Raw genomic sequence first — 22,685 nt, 5'->3', positions numbered from 1 at the left:
TGGAAATACAGTACAGTGTTGATCACTTGGCTTTCCCTTGAGTCTATCAATGATTAATGGAACTCTGTTTACCCTGAAAGGCTTGTTGGAGGTAAGGGAAAGAACTTGGAAAATGACTTTACTACTATATGCAACTAAGGCTGTCTTTCAGAGGACCACAAAAAGGAAAAAGTTGACTCACAGTCCATACAATTTTCCAGATGAGATGGGTGAATTCACTCCAGGGGCGGTAGAAAAGGTAGCAGTGAGGGCTGATGTCCTCATCCAGGCAAAGGCCCTTTAGTCGTACTGAAAACAAAAAAGACTAGGAGTGGGAGCTGACCAGAGACAGGGCAGGCCCCACAGACTGGGAGCTCTGGCTGCTCCAGCTTTCAGGATCTTCTCCAAGGGTTTGACTTACTGCAGTGATGGCTCTCAGGAAGGCCCTGCAGATGTTATTACAACAGGAGGGATGATTCGGGCTTTAGAAGAAATGCACATGTGCTCGTAACTTCCTTATTTTCTCCTAAAGACAATTATCATTGGCCTTCTGGGTCAAAAGGCTCTGGCTTGTTCCTCCACTAATTTGCTGATCAAGAGAGGCGCTAAGGAGGAATTCTTCAGAAGCTGGATGGAGATGTGAGTGGTGCATGGACTTGGATCCTCATTAATTCATTCAAACTGTTCGTAAACACTGGTGGAGAATCAGGTATTGGGAAAACTGCATGTTCAGAAATGAAACTGTGCTCATCTAGAAATTATTGGGAGTTTAATCAAATGACATTTTACTCTTCCCTAAAGTAGGTTGTCTCTGACCTCAGTCATGGATGAGATCACTGTGATGTTTGGGGTTTTTAATCTTGGTTTTTGGAGTTTGGAAGTTTCCTACTTGAGTGAGTTGAGGGGCTGTCATTTCTTCCTTTCTGGCCTCCTGACTTCCTTTTTGTGGCCGTGTCCCATCCAGGTCGTAAAGGCTCTGTGGCTCCCAGCACGAAAGGAGTCCTAGGATGATCTAGTGCTAGTCCAACCCATTTTCTCAGGGGAGGAAGTCAAGCTGAGAGAGGCCGTGTGACCTGCCCCAGGTCACAGCCAGTCAGCACCTGAACTAGATGAACATCCCTAATCTCATTCTAGCACCCACTGCGGGGGCGGGGGGGATAGCGACTCCGACTGAGGTTTGGCTTTGACCTGGTGAGGTTAGCACTACTGACTTCCCTCACATTTATACCAGTAAGTGAAGCCAGAGAAAGGAAAGAACTTTGCCTGGGTCCTTTGATCTTTCAGTATTTTGACATATGGTCCTCTTGACCCAATACCGTTTTACATGGTAGTAACGTGAAGGCCTTACCTTTGGCTCCATAAATTCATTTGTGTATACATTTCTGGAGGGAAGAATGTATCTTCATTTTCAAAAGCAATTCGGGTTAAGCTTTAACCACAGAACCAGTCCTCGCCCATCGTGGGAATACTAACAGGGAAGGTGCTGCCTGGGTCATAGGACACTTCACGTCTACATTCAGCTTTGCCCCTGTGATTTGGGTCTCCTTTCCCACAACCGTGAAATAATTTCCATTACCTTGGGTATCGAGTCTTTCCCTTGGGCCTATAAGCAATCTTCTGAACTGCAAGAGACTTGCTTTGTATCGCCTTTTCAAGAAACCTAAGTCTTTTAGACACAGCAACAGCTGTAGAGAATGCGGAGACCATAGCTCCAGGCGGTGGCTGTGCCCGCATTTCCACCATAGTGGCACCTCCCTCGGGAGTCCTCTGTGGCCACTGGGCTGCAGAGGGCTCTTACAGGGTTTCCTGGCTCCCAATTAGTTTTTACATTGGATTTCCAATTCATGCTGTTTCCTCCACAGCCTGGGGCGGCAGGTTTCTTCTGAGCTCTGACTCAGGCTGGCAGTCAGCTTCTCTAATGCCCCCTCACAGAAAGGGCAGTGCTGTTCTGGACCAACTCATGCAGGGCCCCACCACCGGCCGCCCTCTGTCCCCACCACGGACCTAGGGGCTGTGCTCACAGCTCGCCAACACGGCAATGCTCTCTGGCTTCTGGTGCTTGAGTAGATCCCTTTCATTCTTTTGAGCTTAGGTGTGTATTTTCAATTGTATTTTTTTAAAACTCCAGTTTTTGAAAGAGGATTTTTGCATGTTTCCATAGTTTACTTAAATAATCTCTATGGTCCTTAAAATCTAGGGTTCCCACATCACCTGGGTTTTCAGAGTGAAGTAGCTAATTACTGAGGCAGGAGCGCTTTCTAGGCTCCCCTCCACCTCCAGCGAACCAAATGACTGAGGTTCGCTCTTGTAAACTTATTTCAATGTTTCCTGATGCCTGGGAAGGAAAGGCTTATTAAAAGAACATCTGTAATCTTTCATCTTTTTTGGTAGAACAGACAGAGCTCCTTTTAGCTGATGGGAACAACTCTGATTCCAGAATGCCCTGGTGTCTTCCAAAGCCGGTGTCAAGATCCCAGGCTCCCGTGGTGCTTACTGATGAGCAAGAGGTGGCAACACCTCTGACGTGGGGATGCCACCGACCTGCCCAAACTGGGAACCTTCACTGTCGCCTCTCCTTGGCTTCCCCTCATGACTCAGTGGTTCAAAGGAGCTCAGTTTTACAGGCTCCTTAACAGCCTTCCAAATTCTGCATGCAGAATGGATGGGTCAAGGGAATGTTCCTCCGCCCTGGGGACAGCTGGATCTACCCTGTCACTCACCCTGGAGTACCACGAGGATGGGACCATTTTCAGTGAGTGCCGATGTGTGATAAAGATTAAAAAAGCACTGTACTAAGTAAACCTCTAGAAGAGTTCCAGTCTCTTCTCCAAACGACGGAATAAAATCAAAGCTTCCTCCAAGAGCACATCCCGTTATCTTTACAAAGCTTTACTGAAACCTGTACATCAAGGTGACAATAATTCAGTGTTTGGAAAACAGTAACAAAAACAGGGTATCCCAGACTCAGGTTTACCAAATAAATACTGGAAACCAGGGAGCTCGTTCCTCCATCTCCCAGCAGGAACACAGGGCATAACAATAGCTTCTGCTGACTTGGGGACAGGAACCTGTACTAATGGGCACATCCGCAGCATCTCCCCGGAAACCATGCCGAGTGTAAAAAGGTTTGCTTTGGTCCAAAGGATGTCTTCCTGACACAAATTTAGACGGCTACTGTCAAGTTCTAAGTTCCTTCCAGAATAAGCAGCAGCAACTGCTACCGCCTTCACTGCTAAGTAGAGACGGAGGTCCTGATCAAGGTGGCACAGGCTAGGGGAGGGTGCTTCTGCAAAGTTTTCATGGTAACACTGTCACCTCATTACGATTAGAATAAAAAGCTGGACATCCCTCCAGCTAACAGTGGTCAGTCCTCAGGATCATCCGGCCTGATGGAGAAATCCGGCAGCGGTTTTCAAAGTCTGTTCTAAAAACAGATTATTGCTGAATATAGTTCACATGATCTATATTCTAGTTGCGGTGATTTTTAAAAATGCCCTAAGGCCATAGAGTCAGCCACCTCTGGTTTAAAACAAAAGTACTTAGTGCACATAAGCATAAGAAACAACTGTAAATCTTCATCTGGAAATCAGACAGGTTCTAATTTCTATAGAAATTGTACCTCCCTGGAGCAGAGAACAGGAGACCATCTATTGCTTTGATTTCAGAGGACTGGTACTTGCTGTTAGCTCCACGGCCAGGCCTCAGCAGGGACAAGCGGATGGCCTCAAAAACATGTATGATTAGCAATTTCTGTGTGGCCTCGGTCCCTGCTTCCCGGATTTTACCAGCAAAGTGGCTAGTGTTCATTTTTGGCTTAAGAAGAATCTCCACGACCAGTTCCGAGGATGTCTGTTCAGAAGTGCACCTGTCCTCATGCCCCGTGGCGTGGGGGTCCAGGCCTCCTGCCTTCCCTCCCTCCGTTCTCAGCACTGCTGAGCCCGAGGCTCACAGCCACGGGTGCTAAGAGGACTGTTACAGACCGAGGCGCTTTGGGAGCTGCCGTGCCTGGAACAAACCTTCAAGCAGGACTACGGCGGGTATGTAATGTCTTATAAAGAGTGTGAAATGAAAAATGTACAGTCCGTTCCCTCTGGTGGAAAGCATGCAGTCGTGGAGCCCAGGAGTGCACACCGTTCCCTGGGGCCCACAGCTGGCTCCCAGCTCTTCATATGGGCTTGTATAACAAGGTGGTGACATACTTTTTCTTGTATCGGTGGGTCGCGCTGAGCACCATCACTCCATCCTGAGGAAGAGGGTGGAAATGATCAAAGGCAGGACTAAGTTAAGGGCTCAAACTTTAGCGCGGGTGTGTTTGAATCATCAAGGGGGCTTAATAAAGAGAGTCCTGTTCTGTCTTCAGAACCGGAGCCTATGGGTCTGCATAAGGTTCCAGATGCTGCCCCCGCTCTGACAAGTACTCCAGGTAATTCTGTCGCTAGGGGACCTCAGAGCACTTAGAGAAACACAGCTCTATCAGCCCCAAACATGTCATTACCTTGATGGAGAGCGCGTAAAGGTGGTTCAACATGACGTGGTTGGGCTCAGGGAGCAAAGCTGGATCACACTGTGGGGGGAACAAAAGCAGAAGATCAGCATTTAGGATTTGGAAATGAAGAAGGTTCTTCGTTTTATTTCACAGCAGTGGGTATCAACAGAAAAGAGGCAGGCTCTCATGCCTCTTTCTGCTTAAGCTGGACAATATAGGGCTCGTCTAAGAGGACAGGTGAGGTGAGGGAGGTCATGCCTCATACTCCAACTAAGGGGAGCTCCCTTACATTGGTCAGGCTTTACCTTGGCCTCTTAAGTGTGGGCCATGATTCTGTCCTCATTGAAAGGGAAGCAGGAAGAAAGAGCTGTCCAATGAGTGCACCTCTAGAGAAAGCAGCAAGATAAATCTAAACATTTCCAAGCAGTGGACTGCAAGTTCATGTCTATAAGACTCAGGAAGCATGAAGAATGAAATGGATAAGGGGGGGGGGGCTGCACATCCGCATCCAGCTCTTCAGCTCAGCACGCAGACACCCGCTTGTATGTGGAGTCCAGAGCAGCGGCACGGTCACTTTACCACCTCACAGACATGTCAATTTTAGGGGTGGCTTGGACAAAGCACAAGAACACCGGATTCCTGAGAATTAGGGCCATGCTGTGCATATCTACTTAAACGGAACGGGGTGCTCTTCAGGATCCAGGAGGATATACACCTCCTTGCAAGTGATATCAATGTCCCAGAGAAAATGTGTGTTACCCAGATTCCCCAAATTTGGATCCAGGAGCGCTGATGTTTCTGAAAGCGAGCTGGTGATTTAGATTAGATTCTAAAACATGGGGGGTCCACAGGAGGAATTCCATTCGGTAGCTTACTGAGAAGGGGTGGCTATGTATTTCATCATGATTTACAAGGAATGGGGAGAGGCAGGAGTGAAACACAAGACAGACAAGTTCAGAAAGGCTTTGTGTGATGGGAAAGCAGCACCCACACTCGGGGAACATCTTGCTCTAGCCCGCTCCCACAGCGGAGGGGGACCCTGGCCGTTAACACCGATGGGCAACCAGAAACCTCTTCACCAACTGCTTTCCAAGAGGTGGTCCGAAAGGGGAGCCGCAGAACACGACTGCGGAGGATAGTCCTGGCAGATGCCTGTGTACTCACAGAAATCCCCGTGTCCTTGTTCAGGATGACCTGGAGCAGATGTGGAGGGAGAATGGGGGGGGCTTTAAACCGTTCTTCTGGCTTTGAGACATACGGCTCCTGATGGTAAGGTCCCGGTGGGGAGCTGGATAGCTCTGTTGGGAGATGGTGACAGGACACTGACTTTGAAAATGGTGAGTTTCAGGAGCAGTCCCATTGAATTTGTGGCATCGTTGTCCCCTCAATAAAGATTCTTATTCCCTTGAAGAATATACAGTCCCCAAGGGTGAAGAGTAGAGGCAATGAGAAAACCCTTCTGGAACTTGGGTGACTGGCATAAAATTCAGCAGTGAGCTCAGATGCCCTGGCAGCAGACAGCGGTGGGGGCGAAGCTGGTGATTCTGGGTCAGACTAACAAGGAAGCTGCTCACAGTAACCTAACCTGACATGCCCCTGCACAGGAATGCTTCTCGCCTTGGGCCGGCCTGGCAAATACCACAAAGAAGCTCAGGGCTTCAAGTGAGGCTTACGCAGCCAAGCCCAAGGTCTGAGCTCCCCCAGCCAGAATAAAACAGTAGATAAAGCAGCCTGTGTATACAGAAACAGTGGCAAAAACAGGTTATGCGAGGCCCATTTCAAAACTAAAACCAAAAATAAAAAATTGAAAATCTCATCTCTCAGCTTCCTTTCAAACTCTTGAGTGTCTTGATTACACTGATATATTAAGAAGCTTCTAGAAGGGCAGTGTTTCATTAGGTTAGAGGCAGCTCACTTAGCAATGTTTGGCCACCTGGAAGGGACTGAGCAGTTATTCAAAGGACGCCTGGGACGGGTTCTGGTCGCCTGGTCCTTGGGGCCATCCAGAAGAAATCTGATGCGCTCTGGCTCTGCCAGTTCCCTTGACGTCATTTTCTAGGGTACAGGCTCCCTTCACACGATCCAACCATACGACAGCAGGAAGTTGACAAATGTATTAAGTGCAGAAAACTGAGCCATTAGGAGTAAAGATGTATTTTTAAGAAAGTGGGTATCTAAATATGAAGTCTGTGCAGAGCCTGATGTCGGTTGACTGGCAGTGAGGGGTCAGTTTTCTTTCCCCAGGTGGCCTATGCTGCAGAAACTTGACTAAAAGCTTTGGTATGTGGCCTAAAATTACACTTATCAGTAAGTAGGGGATATTTGGGCATTTTCTCCATCCCCCAATTCCCACCTACTAAAAAGAAATAAATGACTTCTCGAAAAGATTAGTTAGCTAGCTATCCAGAGAGAACACTATTTTTGGATTTCCAATTCCTGCTCAACAAGCTGGCTTTTCAGCTACAGCAAGCCCACCACGGTCAATTTACCACTGTGGTTTCTGAACTGATAAGAGTAAGAGATCCTGGTGGCAGAAGCTCCAGGCCCAGCCAGGTAACAATGAAGAACCATCCTGTAAACTGAACTGAACCCATCTTGTTCGATTAGCAGGTACAATCCTGGGCAATCTTTCCGCTGCCTCCCACAGGGGTCCAGGAATTACTTAAGACCATGCAAGAAGGGGCAGTGAAGTTGGCACGGACACTTTAGATTACAACACATCATTGCCCCTGAATTCCATGTATTGTTTCTTCCTGTGGATTTGGATGGAAAGCAATTTACTGAAAGCTTGACGACTGGCTGACTCTTGGAAGATGGGAAGTTTTAATACACTGGTTGCACAGTTAGCCTGTTTCCCGTGATGAGCCTCCGTCTCCCCCAAAGGGATCCTGAGAAGGTGCTGATACACCACACGAGGTCACGGAGGTGTCCATTTATCACCTGTCAGGCTGAAACTCTTTAGGCAGGCACCCCGAGCAGGTCGGGAGTGGGCAAGGAGCTGGCAGGCTTCCCCTGAGCTGGCTCATCACCAACCGAATGCAACTCTCCGGGGCCTCTTGGGCCCTGCCCCTGGCACGAGATCAAGTTCTGGTTCTGTTCCCACAGTCTACTCTCTGTGGCTAAGCAGACCTACTGAATACTGGAGATGACCAAAAAAATGACTTAGAGCTCCCTTGGGGCTGGATTTCAACAACCTGACCGGACAAGAGTTAGGAATTACTTTTGTGGCTCTTTAGGGAGCTACAAACATCCACCCGACTGGGCAGCAGCTTGAGCTCAAGAGTGAGAGACAAGAGAAATAAGAGTATTTCTAGACTGCACAGCCCCCACCTGCACACACGTGGTATAAAATAACTGTGTTCATACCAGACACATCGGAGCACTTTTGGGAATCCACCATTAAAGCATCAAATACTTCAAAGTCAGTTTTCTTCACTTGAATGATGTTGTTAACTGTGCCAAGCTGGCTGGTTACTACTGGCTGGGAAGAGACAGACAGGCACAAATCATAACGTGGAAGGTCTCTGGAGTTATTCTTTAGAGGATTTAGACTTCTGGGCTGGCAGGTCTCATCTCCTGGCTCATGAGCCAATCTGCTCACCTCTGTCAAGTTTGCCCATAAGTCTATCAGCACTGCTATCTAGCTTAGCCACACGCAGGGACTTTTACCAGTGGGACAAAGGGACCTGGCACAATCGATAAGGGAAAGTGGTTTGTCTGGACTGTGCAAGCAGTCAGAGGACCAAGGGCAGGAGGAAGAGTACCTCAGAAGGGTCATGCGTCCACTGACCATCCACAAAGAACTTGTACTGATGCTCTCCTTCGGGCAGGTCCAGGATGGCTACAAAGTTATTGTGGCTGCAAGGAAAAAGGAAGCAGACGCTTTCAGCTGGGTGAGCAGCCCTCCTAAGCTTACTGACAAATCAGCCGTCGAACAAAACCCAATCATTCCATGTGATACCAAGAGTTCAGCTGCAAAATAAACATTTTTAACCACTTTAGTCAGTTCAGTAGAATGATCCCAATCTAGAAAAGCTGTAAGGAAGCAGCAATGCAAGAGGTTTCCTGGATGGACTCACTTTGCTCAAATGCAGGAATAATCCGCCTTCCTACCAGCAAAAGGTCAACAAACAGGCATGTGTCTTTTTCAGGCTGCACGCAAAACACCGCTCAAGTGGAGGAGGACAGCAGTGCCACGTAAACTGTGTGCTGCAGTTTTAGTCTTTGTCAGTCTGCCTTGGGCCGGAGATGGGACTGATTCCACAGGATTCACAAATAGGTCTCTAAAGAAACCTGCTTCCCTACTAAAACAAGGTTCCAGGAAGACTCTTTGTTTTGTTCCCCGGACTTAAAAGGACTTGTAACTGTGCTGAGTGTCTCCCTCCTACACCGACATCAGCCCTGGGAAAGCCTGAGGTCTGAGGCAGCAATCGGGCCTGACCCAGCAGGGCATACTCTCTGCCTGTTTCATCAAGAACACTCACTAGTGAAGATGCTTTCTCAGTAACAGATGGAGACAGAAGGCCATGCTAGGATTCCTGATCACGTGTCTTACTACGGGTTTGCTAATGATGCCTACAGAACAGGTGCCTTCCAAACAAAAGTAATACACGGAGAGGCAAAGTGAGAAGGAACCCTGGAGATTATCTGCCCAACATTCCCTTCCTACAGATAGAAACAATGGGACTCAGGGGTCACTGAGATGTGAGCTCAGCCAATGTGGCCTCAAATCCGGGTCTCGAAGATTCCCAGCCCAGTGCTCTCTCTCCACTGCACTAGGAATAGACCTCTCTCTTTCTGCAGGAGAACTCCTGCCTAAACAAACACATAGCTGCATATCTGAAGTCAAAGATGTCCGTGAAATACTCATTGCTAAGAGATGTTTTCTTCTAAGTGTGCTCTAAACCTAGAGACTAACTGGGTGTGAGATGTGAACCCTGTGAATTATTAAGCAAAGTTTTATTTTCCATTCAGCATCCATTTTATAAACACATCCTCTTCTATTCCCCATTTAGAAACTATAGTATCCCTGGATTAAGACAAATATGTGAATACTGCCCAAGCAGTTACCTTCTCGTGAGGGGAAGTTTACTCCAGTTGTTGAAGGACCCAGATAAGTAAACTTCCTTTCCACCCCCCGTCCATCGAAACACTGTTGGCCGAGCCTGGGCAGGGGCTTTATCATTCACTTCCAGATCATGCTGCCAAGCCAGGAATTCTTCCTTCTCTGGAGCCTAGAAACGGAACAGTTTACTCAGGGACAGGAAGCCATCAGTGAGCTCCCTACAATGGACAGTTACCCTAATGTAGACAATTCATTCTAAAGAAGCAGTGATTACTACTAGGTTCATATTCAAGCTCATTAACTTAATAGCTGTGCCTTGGTTTCTCCACTTGCAAAACAGAGATAACAAAAGGAACTATTTCTTAAGGTTGCTGTGAAAGACTGACAGGGTCCACGTGAATTGCTCTGCATAAGTGACTCACACTTGGTGAGTACTTAATAATTATTAGCTATTAATATTGTTATTAAAGAGATCTACCCCAAAATTTTAGTAGAAACTACAGAACTCACTTGGAAGAGGGTGCAATGAATTCAAGACCAGATAAGATACATGTCATCTTCTTCCCTTAATTAACAAGATTTGAAATACACAAAAATTTATTAGGGACAATTCCAGAGCTGTCAACTTAAAAACTCACAAATCTAGATTCTAAGGGAAAAAAATATTCAAAGTGCTGTCCAGGCACTGGGAAGAAAAGGATAAGGCACAGACTGACCCTCCATATGGCAAACGATAGCTTCTAAGAGCAGGAAGTGATGTATAACTGAGATATTCCAAAATAAGAGAAATAAACACACCAAACGCTGGGGGAAATATATGTACTTTTGGATCTTTTACATATTTCCTAGTCAGAAGCCCAAGACATTAAAAGAGTGGGAGTTCCAGCTGGGAGAGACCCTTAAAGGTGTCACTGAGCGAGCTTCTAAAACCTTCATTTCAAATACTGACTGGAGTTTTTTTTTTTTTTTTAAGATTTTATTTATTTGAGCGAGAGAGAGCACAAGCAGGGAGGAAGGGCAGAGGGAGAAAGAGAAGCAGGTTCCCTGCTGATCAGGGAGGCTGACATGGGACTTGATCCCAGGACTCTGGGATCATGACCTGAGCCAAAGGCAGACGCTTAGCTGACCGAGCCACCCTGGCGCCCTGACCGGAGCTGATCTTAAATGACATCTGCTTTTTTTTTAAGATTGAACAAGATCTACAGATTAAAGAATAATAGACTGGAATCACTTGCCACTGAGAAGGTGATAACTAACCACAGCCAAAATAGTGAACTAGTGTAGCTAAAATAACCCATGACTTTTTTGGGAGTATAGGGCATTCAATCCAGTGTCTCTGCTACATCGTTTCAGTAACTTCTGAGGAAGTGATAATGGACACTATTTTTTTTTTTTTTAAGATTTTTATTTATTTATTTGACAGAGAGACAGCCAGCGAGAGAGGGAACACAAGCAGGGGGAGTGGGAGAGGAAGAAGCAGGCTCATAGCAGAGGAGCCTGATGTGGGGCTCGATCCCAGAACGCCGGGATCACGCCCTGAGCCAAAGGCAGACACTTAACGACTGAGCCACCCAGGCACCCCGACACTATTTAAAATCATTGTCCACAAGATCCTCTGTATGCTAAACGTTTCTTGTAGGAATTCTGGAGCAGCAACAGAACAGACACTTCTAGAAGAAAGTAGTTTGGTTCTTACGGTATCTTAAATAGCCATCTTTGGATCACAATTATTTCTGGGGGAAAGGATATCAAGTCACTGGAGAAACAGGATTCCAAAGTTCACTTTGCACACAGGTCCTCAGGAATGCAACAAATTGAGAAAGCAAGAGCAAATCACAGGATGGAAAGCCCAGTAAAAGGCTCCTTAGTTAGACTCAAAGCCAAGATCCAAGTGAGGATTTAAGAGCATAATGTGAACACCAAGCCCAACATCTGAGAAAAAATATGAGTACAGGTAGAATGAGTTGCCAGGCAATTAGCCTAATAGGCAGTGATGATTAATATGCAACTGGATACTAACAGAATATGCTGGGCTGGGGAGACACCTTGATTTTTCCTGAACCTACTCTGTTGCATCGTCCTTAAGGGATCATTTCTTCCTTGCTTAGGATCTACCACATACTTATCAGCTGCCAGAACCAAGTGTCCGTGGCTCTGGACACCAGGCGTGGGCCCTGTAGCTGGAAACGAAAGACCCCATCAAGTCAGTCAGCAGGCATGTCGCTGAAGCAGGAGTCAAGACTCATCTTCGAAGTTTTGATGAATTAAAGCACACTATGGTAGGATGTCCAAATGTGGCTTGCAAAAATGTTTGCTTTGGTCTCTTTAAAATCTTAAGTCATATTTACACAATAGGAGACAGAAGGGGAGTAGCAGCTGGCAGCCCGCCTTTCAGACTGACGCTTCACTCATCCACTGACCTCCAATAGTGGATTTACTTTTCTACGTCTGCTCTAAGGTAGCCTGTGTGAACTAAAGGTTTCAGTTAGAATGAAACACCTCTGGCAACTGCAGTCAGCTGTGTAACTGCTTTTGGCTTACTCACGTGCTCTGGGTTATCTCCAAAATCGACAATAAATTGCAAAACCAGCTACTACAAGAAGTGTCAGTTTTCGTAAAGGTGAGGAAAAATCTCTCAAAGCTGTGAAACTAATTATACCTAAGAGGAGAGCAGAGACTGGGGCTCACCTGCTGCTAACTCAACGATCTTAATTAATTAAGAATTTGAAACGCTGTCCCAGAGCTGCTTTCGCCTTAATGATGTTAAACGAAGTCTGCTCCTCCTCCCTCGGGGTGACTTTCTCATCGGTAATTAGACACAGGTTCCTGGACTGCTAAGAGGGCTCTTACAGGACCATCTGGCTTTTAAGTGCACGGAGTTAAGTATCACTTCCCTCCCACTTCTGATGAGTTTTAGAGGGGATGTGGCGGGAAATCTAGGAGAGGGTTCCTCCCCTCCACATTAGTCAAGGGGAGCCGGATTCCCCCACCCCCTCACCTTGATTTCCTCGGAGTGGAAGAGGTCGGCGTCCTCGGGGCTGTCCATCAGGATCTTGGGCCTGTCCCCATCCTTGGCGCCCCCCGAGCTGTCCCTTCGCGGCGTCTTGTGGCCGCCCTGCCGCTCCAGCGCGGCCCGCTCGCTGCTCGTGTTGCCCATGACGGGGGTCTGCGGGGACACCGGGAAGCCGGACGGGGCCTCACTCCAGGGAAGGGGCAGGGGACTCCGGCAACCAGGAGGTCACAAGGACTCCGGGGAAGGAGTCCGAGCCCCGAGTACCACACCCCTCGGGGCGAGGGTTCCGGGCCGGTAGCCGGTTTGCGGCGGGTGAGGACTGCCCAGGTTACCCAACCACGCTTAACCCAAGAAGCCCGAAAATAACCCGACACTTTCCCAACAACTCCCCCACCTCTAAGCAACTTCCGCTTCCGGCGCGTCTGCGAGTCAGTCGGGATCCGGGGTGGGGGCGGCGGCGGCCGGCGAAGCGCATTAGGCTAATTCGACCTCAGTTCCGCTTCCGGTCCGGATTAGCGCGGTCGCAGCACCCTGAGGAGGCCTTCGCTGGCCTCGGGGCGCGCAGTCGCAGTCGGCTGCTACGACGGGACCCAGGACGAGGCTGCCAAAGGCCGGCAGGGGGCGTGCCAGCGCGCCAGCGGTCTGGGCCCCCTCTCCTGGCGCTGCAATGAGTGATGCCGTTAACTATTTTAGAGATCTTTGCCCACTTCCAGTTGGTTCTGTACTCGACAGCCAAAGAGCTCTTTTAAAGCGCTAATCTAATTAGGAGACGCATCCTATTAAAGCCTGTTAATGCTCTAGCTCCCACGTTGAGTGCCTTAGAATCACTGCCTGCATAAAATGCAGATTCCCTGGCCCTAATCCCCAGAAATTATGATTCCGAAGCTCTGGAGTGGGGTCTGCATTTTAATAAGCACTCCAGGTGATTCTGATGCAAGTAATCTTGCAGGTGTTTGAGAAAATGACAGACCATAAGAGTTCTGAAAATTTCTCACGACTACTATAGTCTTGGGGGTTATAAAACGCTGGAATTATTAGTGTATTTTTAAAAAATTGAGTGCACAGCCTTTTGATAGATAGTTTTGTAAGACATTTTATAATCACTTTGGACACATCACTCTGCATAAAATTAACTTATTAGCGTTTGTCACTTCTTGTGGCCAGTGCAAGAACTGTGTACACATTGTGGTCCTAAAATATACTAATTTCACTGTCAGTCACTGCTGTGGTTTTTTTGGTGGTGATGGGGCTTTTTTGTTCTTGTTTTTGTGTTTTGTTTCGCATGTGAGTATCTCAAAATGCTTTGTATTTGCTGGGCCAGCTCATGCATTTTGTCCACTGAGCAAACATTTATTGGGTACCTACAAAATGCCAGACATTGTGCTAAGTAAGTGGGAGACAGATGACTAAGAAATGGTCCCCTGGAGGGGCTTTGGTAGTATCTATCAAAGTTAAAAATGCACCTTCATCTTAGCGCACAATTTTACTTCCAGGGACTTTCTGCAGAAATATACCCGTGCCAATTATACGGATGCATATTTATTTGCAGCTGGGCCTCTAATGCCATATTACGTTAATTCTAAGATGCACTTTTTTAAAGATGTATATTTTATTTCACATTTTAATCTCCCTGAAACTAGGTCTGTCACCTTGGCTTCCTCTTTTGCGAAATAGGAAATAAAATAACACCGACCTTATAGGCTTGTTTTGTGAATTAATTGAGAACATGCACGGAAAGTGCTCAGCATGGCACCTGACTCAGTAAACATTCAACGAACGTTAGCACATTTATTGGCATCATTATTCTTGTGAATGGAAAGTTCTGGAAATATGTACAACACACTGTTAATAGTGGTTCCATCTGGGGAGAGGAGTGGGATTGGAAATGGGCAGATCAAAGGGGGACTTCCTCTCTTTTGTTTATTGTTTGAAATTCTTTCTACTGTGAGAATGTACTACTTTCATAATATAAAAACAGTTTTTTAAAAGACAAAAATAAATAAGACATGATTCTGGCCCCAAAGGAATCCACAGAGTAAAGGTGGAAACAGACTCACAGAAAGGCAATAATTCAGGTAAGCAAGGGGTTCTACTGGTGCCCAGAAGGGACTGAAGCCAGGCCACTGGATAACCCAGAATACATTCTTTGAGCTGTTTTTCTTGCTTACATGAAGCAGTAAGGAAGCCACGGACATGAGAATGTGTTGAACTTTGGGTTCTCTTCCAAACAACTTGGAGAGGTAAGCAAGAACACATAAGCTGTGGACCCTTTATCTGAGCTATGCAGATGCTTTCAAGCATGAAGTTTTAAGACTTCTGCCTGGCTCAGATAAGATAACCCTGGATCTCCCCACCTCCCCATCCTCTCTGTCCATGCACATTCAGAAGAAAGGCCACATGAGGACAAAGTAGTCATCTGCAAGCCAGGAAGAGAGCTCTCACCAGAGCTCCAACCTTGCCAGAACCTTGATCTTGGACTGTCTAGTCTCCAGAACTACGGAAAAGTAAATATCTTTTGTTTAAGCCATTCAATCTGTGGTGCTTTTTTTTTTACAGCAGTCTGGGCCGACTAAGATAGACTGCAGCGTGTGTGAGCTGTTGGGATAGAGTTGTAAGCTTGCTTTTTAGTTGGCCCACCTGGATTTCTACCAAGCCTTCTGAAATTTGCCTAGCCGATGTAAATAACACTGACAATGTTGGCAGACTTGTCCGTCTTTTTTGGTAGACATCCCTGTGTTCTCTTCCCACTGAGATGCAAATGTCATTGTGACAGAGAGAGAGCCACTGGCACAGAAGTAGAATGAGTTCATTCCATGGTATTTGGTCCACAAATATTTGTGGAGAGCCAGTGTATGCTAGGCTTTGTTTTGGGTGCTGGGGATAAAGGAATAACAGGACAATGTTAATCCTTTTTGCAAAGCTGGAGGGCCCTGTGTGGCAGATAGATACATAAACAAATACACAAACATAAAGAAGCTGGATAACTTCAGAGTGATTACTACTATGAAGGAAACAAATGAAATTATGTGAGAGAGTGACTGGGGTACTACTTTAGATGAGGTGGTCATGGAGGACCTCCCTGAGGAGGTGACAGTTCAGTTGAGACTGTAATAACAAGAAAGAGTCAGATGGGAGAAGAGTTTGGGGGGAGCATTTCAGGAAGAGGAGAAAATGCAAGTGCAAAGGCCCTGAAGTGGGTATGAGTTTTACATGCTGGGGAAACATAGAGGTGATTTGTATGGTGGCTGGAGCGTACTAGGAAACAGGAGGAAAGGCTTGATCCTTTTGGGCTTTGGTGGTCACAGTGAACTTTCTGGATTTTACTCCCAAGTCAGTGGGAATTCATTGGGAGGGTTTATGTGTGGGAGTCATGTTATCTGATTCACATGATGATTGATATAGATTTTATAATATCACGGAATTTGTGGGGTAGGGCTGAATCTTACAAATGGGCTGATAATAAAAATATGGAGTTGTGAATTTTGAAAGTGTCGACTTCCAGGGAAAGGACTTTAATTGGCAAATAGCCTCATTTTGTGACTTGTTGGGTGTCTGGCAAAATTCTATTTCTTGACTTGGGTGGTGGTTAGTAAAGCATTTGCCTTGTAAGAATTCACTAAGCCATACATTAATTTTGTGTGGTTTCCTGTATCTTTATTTTCAATAAAAATATGTACTTTTTAAAGAAATAGCTTCACATACAGGGTAAACTGAGACCTAGAGGGGAGTAGTGCCCAGCTCAATGTAATACATCTGTCTTAATAAAGGTCAGCTCGAGTCTGCTCTCTTTCAAGAAGTTTTGAAGAAATGGAGGAGAAAAGGTTGTATACCTCTTCCCTTTCCCAAGAAGATGATTGAGACAAACTAAAGCAGTTTTCAGGCAAGAAAAAAAAAAAAGAAAAAAGAAAAAAAAAAAGAAATCTGTATTTGTCTCATTAAAGCGTGAGCTCCTGAAAGAAAACAATAAAATGTGAGCTCCCAGGGATTTGAGGATCAGAGGTTGATAATCCCTCTAACATGCATTGTTGATGACCACTGTGCCTCACCTGCAAACTGCATGCATCCTTCCCTGTATGCCTGAAGTTTCTTACTGTAAGCACACATGACTCTGCCTGAAGGCCTTCTAGAGCATTCTTGGCCTGCTCAAGGGGGGGGGGGCAGAGGGGCCGCAGAGTGGATAGCTTGTGAGCAGTGCTCACGTGACAGACAGGAGTTAGTGGATAGATACCCCAGCTCCCTTGCCCACTGCGTGGGACAGCTCGAAGATCTGTTCCACATAGTCTCCATACAGAGGTCCCCGGTGGAACCTAACCCTGGTTGCCCAATGCAGGAACGTGACCATAAAGGTGCCCTAAATTTGTTGGCTTCCTTCCTGTCTTTCTTTTGTCACTTCTGGGGATCATCTCCTAACTAAATACTCAGAATCACCTTCCAAATAAATTACTTGCACAGAAATCCTGGTTCAATCGCTTCGGTTACAGCTGAGGAGGTAAAATGGCTCGCTGAATTATACCAGCTAGCGGCTGTCAATCACTGCTAGGACCCTGTGTCCTGGTTTCCAGTCCACCATTCTTCATGATCTGACATGCCGCGCAGGCTTAAAACAACAGGATTGGAAAACACCAGTCACAATCGCCAAAACGTGAACACAATGCAAATGGCCATCAAGGTAAGAGTGGATAAACGAACTGTGGTGTGACCCATACAGCGGACTATTACTCAGGCGTAAAAAGGAAAGAAGTACGGCCGTCCTTTAAACCCCTGGGGCTAGGAGCCCCGCCCTCTACCCCTCCCAGGTGAAAATCCGGGTATAACTTTTGACCTGCGCGTTTTAAACCCACCAACAGGCGGGCTGGGACCCCGCAGCGGCTTTGGTGGGCCTGGCCCCAGCTTGGCGGTGTGTGCAGCCTGGTGGCTTTGCCTTGGTAACGACAGTCACCTGGAGGCAGAGTGCAGCTGTCCCCCTCTGCTGGGAGGTGCAACACCAGCTGGAGGCCTTCGGCGGCGGCAGCGACGACACGTGAGTGCTTGGCCTCCGCGAGGCGACAGGGTTGGGACCACGTGTGGGAGGGGACCGGGGTCCGCGCCTGGTGCAGCCCTGAGCCCCAGCGCCAGGAAGAGAAGGGGCGGCAAAGGCTGGGGTTCAGGGGTGACCTGCAGCCCTGCCCTGTCCTGGGGGCGGGCCTTCCTGGGGACTGAGAGGGCAGCACGTGCCTTGGATTCGGTAGCTGGAGACTAAGGTAGGCGGTTGTAGATAAGTGTCGTGTGGCGTTTGTTGTTAACTCAAGGCTTAGCTCTGCTGACACACAAGCTACAAGGTGGATGAACCTCGAACATATTATGCTAAGTGGGGGCGCCTGGGTTTCTCAGTCGGTTAAACCTTTGCCTTGGGCTCAGGTCATGATCCTAGGGTCCTGGGATGGAGCCCCGTGTGGGTCTCCCTGCTCAGCTGGGATTCTGCTTCTCCCTCTCCCTCTGCTGCTCCCCACAGCCCCTGCGCTCCCTTTCTCCAATAGATAAAATCTTGAAAAAAGAAAATATTATGCTTAGTGAAAGAAGGCAGCCACAAAATGCCACGTATTGTATGACTCCGTTCATATGGAATATCCAGAATAAGTAAATCCATAGAAATAGAACGCAGACTGGTGGTTGCGTAGGGCTGAGGGAAGAGGGGATGGGGAGGTGTCTGGTTAATGGTGATGGGGTTTTCTTTGGGGTCATGAAAGTGTTTTAGGACTTAATAAGTGGTTGCAGGACACTGCACTGAACACAACTGAATTGTACACTTTAAAACGGTTAATGAGATGCTGTTTGAATTTCACCTCGACTGAAAAAACTAGGGCTGGTCTTAGGACAAATGTTAGAGGTGTACAGTTTATCCTATTTCCAATTTATTTTGTATACGCTGTCTTGTAGGATGACCCCTCTCTGGTCCAGGCCTCCTGTCCTGCCCGTCAGAACCTAACCAGTCCGTGATACCTGTTCTAGTTAACATTTAATATTTTAGAGGCCTTCAGTTTTCTAACGTCATTAATTCATTTCTTTATCAATAATTACGTATGACACAACTATCTGCCAGACACTCTGGTAGATGTTGGGGATAGAATGATGGGTAAAACCAGACCCAGGCCCTGTGCTGATAGTACTTGTGATCCTCTTAGAGAAGATGGACGTCAATCAAACAATTATCCAATAGTCACCTGTGACAAATGCTAGGAAAGAGAAATGTGACCTCATGAGACGAATGTGACCTAGTCAGGGAAGGCTTCCTGGCAGAAGTGTCGATTTAAGTTGAAATTTGAAGTCTGTAGGTGTTTCCTGTGAAAATTATTTATGAAGCCCTATCATTGTGCTTGATTATCAACTCATAATGCCCCCAAGAGTCCTTTGAGGGATCTACTATTATTATCACTTGTATTTTACAGAAGAAACTGAAGCTCAGAGAGGTGAAGTCACTTGCTCAAGGTCATAAGCTGGGAAGTCATGGAATCAGTAATCAAACCCAGGTGACCATACTTACGTAGAAGTTTAGGCATTGTGGACAGATAATTTGGTACAGGGTGAGATCATTAGGTCAGGCCAATAGGTCTAACTAATCAAGATTATAAACATAAAGCCAGAATGATCCTTCAGTGAAGGAGATCAAACAAGGTGGGTTTTTTTTTAGCATCTGTTGACTTTTATAAATATGGATCTGTGTTTGTTGTTGTTACAAAACTCATTATCATCTGAAAGTTGGAGGCTGTCAATTGGTTAGTGTAAGATACTAAATCAAGCAGCTGGTATCACATTAAATAGTTTTACCTGGTGACAGATTATGGCAGGCAGTACCCCCAGTATCCGCCAGGTGGCAATAAAGAACATTGAGAAATAGTTTCCCAGAAAATTTAATCTTTGTATTTTTAAGTATGGATGAACATGGTAGGAACGTCAAGTGGTATAGGAGATACTGAATACAAAATAAAAGTTCCTCTCACACCTTCTATTTACTTCCCCCCAAAATAAACTATTGAGAGTTTCTTGTATACTTTTTGGGGGGCATAATTTGTTATAATTGTGTAACATTTTCCAGAAGAAGTATTTGCTTATATCACTCTCCTTTAAAAAATTGACGCAGTGGGGACTCTTTCCCCCCTTAGTGTCTCTTGCCATGTCAGCACATACAGATCTCTCTCATTTTTTAAATGGCTGTGGATTCCATAACAGTAATAGTTAACATTTATAGAGTGCTTACTGTATACCTGGCTCTGTCCTAAGCACTTTCCTTGTTTGAACCCACTGAACACTCACAAAGTCCTAAGAGGTGCATTCTATCATTACCCCCACTTAACACATGAAAAAACTGAAGCAGAGTGGATAAGTAACTTGCCTGACATCACAAAGCTAGTAAGTGGTAGAGCCAGTATTTGAATGAAGGAAATTTGACTTTTGAGTCTACATCCTTAACTACCACACCAAACTATGGTAGCATAGATGTACCATAATTGATACATCAATCTTTCTCAATACTCTTAAAAATTATTTATCTTTTTAAAATTGACTAAAATAGGGGCGCCTGGGTGGCTCAGTGGGTTAAGTGACTGCCTTCGGCTCAGGTCATGATCCCAGGGTCCTGGGATCGAGCCCCATGTCGGGCTCCCTGCTAAGCAGGAAGCCTGCTTCTCCGTCTCCCACTCCCCCTGCTTGTGTTCCCTCTCTCGGGTTCTCTTTCTCTGTCAAATAAATAAACAAAATCTTTTTTAAAAATTTGACTAAAATATACTGCTGTAAAATGTACCCAGGATTTTGGACTTATTCGTGTATGGTTAGGCCAACAGATCAGGAGATGATGGCCGTGGAGATATTCCTCTCAGTTCCCAAGAGGAGGGGATATGCCACGCCACTCAGGTTGGCCACAGGTAGAGATGGTGAAGGGAAAACATGTGCAAAAAGCCCTTGTTGTGGTTTTGGTGGGCTCTGGACTATAGGGATGGTCCCGGGTTGTCTGGTCCTGGGCTCGGGGGTATTTAGGGCAGAAGAATTTTGCCTTCTGGACTGTAAAAGTCAGATAGAGGATGTGGTTCAGGGTATGGGCTCCAGACTGGTTGGTTTGCATATTCCAGGCAAGTCATTTTCTGCCAGTAGAAATTAATCGGGGAAGGTCATTCTCTTCCCAGTCACTGAGGGCCCAAGATGTCAAAGTGTCATAAAATATAGAAAACGAAAAGCATGGGGTGCGTGGCTGGTTCAGTTGGTAGAGTATGTGACTCTTGATCTTGGGGTCATGAGATGGAGCCCCACGTTGGGTGTGGAGATTACTAAAAAAAAAAATTAATGAAAAAGAAAATAAAAACCATGATGAAACATATAAATAAAATTTGCCATCTGAGTCATTCTTTTATCATTTTTTATTTTATTTTTATTCATTTTAAAAAAGATTTTATTATTTGAGAGAGAGAGTGTGTGTGAACGAGAGTGGGGTTAGGAGCAGAGGCAGAGGGACAAGCAGACTCCAGGCTGAGTGCAGAGCCCAACGCGGGGCTTGATCTCACGACCCTGAGATCATGACCTGAGCGGAAATCAAGAGTCCGAGGCTTAATTGACTGAGCCACCCAGGCGCCCCTGTAATCATTTTTAAGTGTACTGTTCAGTGGCATTAGGGCATTCATACTGTTGCAAAACTGTCACAACCATTTATCTCCAGAGCTCTTTTCTCTTGCAAAGTGGAAACTCTATACCTGTTAAACCATAACTTCGTACTCCCTCTTTCCCCCCAGCCCCTGGCAACTACTATTCTATTTTCTGTCTCAATGAATTTGACTCCTTCCTACAAGTGAGTCACATCATTTGTTCTTTTGTAACTGGCTTATTCCATTTAGCATAATGTCTTCAGGGTTCATCCAGGTTGTAAGTTATCTCAGAATTTCCATCTTGATTAAGGCTGAATAATGTCCTATGATGTGTATATACTACATTTGTGTATCCATTGGCTGGTGGACTTGGGTGGCTTCCATCTTTTCGCTCTTATGAGTATTGCTGCTGTGAACGTGGGTGTGCCAATTCCTCTTTGAGTTTCTGCTTCCAGTTCTTTTTGGTGTATACCCCCAACCAGAATTGCTGGATCTTATGGTAATTCTATTTTTAGTTCTTTGACCAACTGCCATACTGTTTTCATCACGGCTGGACCAGTTTGTATGTATACCAGCAGTGCGCAATGGTTCCACTTTCTCCACCTTCTCCTACATTTTCTCCAGAAGTGTTGTTATTTCAGATTTTGCATTTAGATCTATGATATATTTTGAGTCAGTTTATATTACCATGTGAGGCATGGGTTGAGGTTCATTTTTTTTGGCACATGGGTGTCCGATTGTTCCAGCATCATCTGTTGAAAACATTTATTTTAACCCCATTGAATTGGTTTTGCACATTTGTGAAAAATCCATTGAACATATACGTGCAGGTCCATTTTTGGGACCCTCTTTTATTCCATTCATCTCTGTGTCTATCTTATCACTAATATCACACTTCCTTGTAAGTTGGCTTTCTTTTCAAAATTCTTTCAGCTATGCTGGGGCTTTTGCTGTGGCATCTAAATTTTAGACTCAGCTTATGAGTTTCTGCAAAAAGTCCTGTGGAGGTTCCGATGACGATTATGGTCTTTTCTATTTACTCATACATTTAACATTTCCAGAACTTTTCATTTTTTTCCTCCATAGATACTAATTTCCACCTGGGTTTCCTTTCCTTCATCCTAAAGGACTTCCTTTAACATTTCTTGTGCTTCAGATCTGCTGGAAACCAACTCTCTCAGCTTTGGTTTGGCTGAAAATGTCTTCATTTCATTTTCTATTTAAAGGATATTTTCACTGGAGCTTGACAGTTGTTTATTTTATAGTTGTCATTCTGCATTCTGTATTCCATTGTTTCTGATGAGAAGTCAATTATTTTCACCATTGTTTCCATGTATATAATCTATTTTACCCCCCTCTGGCTGCTTTTTAGATTTTATTCTTTAACTTTGGTTTCTAGCAATTTGGTTTTCTTTGAATGTTTCCATATTAGACTTTTTTAAGCTTCTTGAATATATGGGCTGATATTTTAAATAATACTTGGAAAAATTTAAGTCAGTAATTCTTTAAAAAAATTTTTACTGCTCTATTCTC

At 45.7% G+C, this 22,685-nt stretch overlaps 1 protein-coding gene across 1 annotated transcript; it reads right to left on the bottom strand.

The window, feature by feature from the left end:
• Positions 1-2,847: 2,847 nt before the first annotated feature.
• PRKAB1 (protein kinase AMP-activated non-catalytic subunit beta 1) lies at positions 2,848-12,961 on the bottom strand. Its single transcript, XM_034672360.1, has 7 exons — positions 12,529-12,961; positions 9,536-9,699; positions 8,230-8,323; positions 7,832-7,946; positions 5,630-5,763; positions 4,475-4,543; positions 2,848-4,222 (listed from the first exon to the last, which is right to left on the bottom strand). Exons 1-7 carry the CDS (start codon positions 12,685-12,687, stop codon positions 4,145-4,147), a joined length of 813 nt encoding a protein of 270 aa, XP_034528251.1. The 5' UTR covers positions 12,688-12,961; the 3' UTR covers positions 2,848-4,144.
• Positions 12,962-22,685: the final 9,724 nt, after the last annotated feature.

This window comes from Ailuropoda melanoleuca, chromosome 12 (assembly GCF_002007445.2).
Source record: "Ailuropoda melanoleuca isolate Jingjing chromosome 12, ASM200744v2, whole genome shotgun sequence".
NCBI classification, from domain to species: domain Eukaryota; kingdom Metazoa; phylum Chordata; class Mammalia; order Carnivora; family Ursidae; genus Ailuropoda; species Ailuropoda melanoleuca.
The sequence above is the reverse complement of the archived record's forward strand: the minus strand, read 5'-3'. Positions and strand labels throughout refer to the sequence as shown.

Excerpts from the sequence above, each read along its gene's own strand:
- PRKAB1 (XM_034672360.1), bottom strand. The coding sequence starts at position 12,687 with ATGGGCAACACGAGCAGCGAGCGGGCCGCGCTGGAGCGGCAGGGCGGC. Across the intron at positions 5,764-7,831 it reads AAAGTGCTCCGATGTGTCTG|AGCTATCCAGCTCCCCACCG; the intron begins GTATGAACACAG and ends ATCTCCCAACAG. Across the intron at positions 4,544-5,629 it reads ACAAGGACACGGGGATTTCT|TGTGATCCAGCTTTGCTCCC; the intron begins GTGAGTACACAG and ends TTCCCCCCACAG.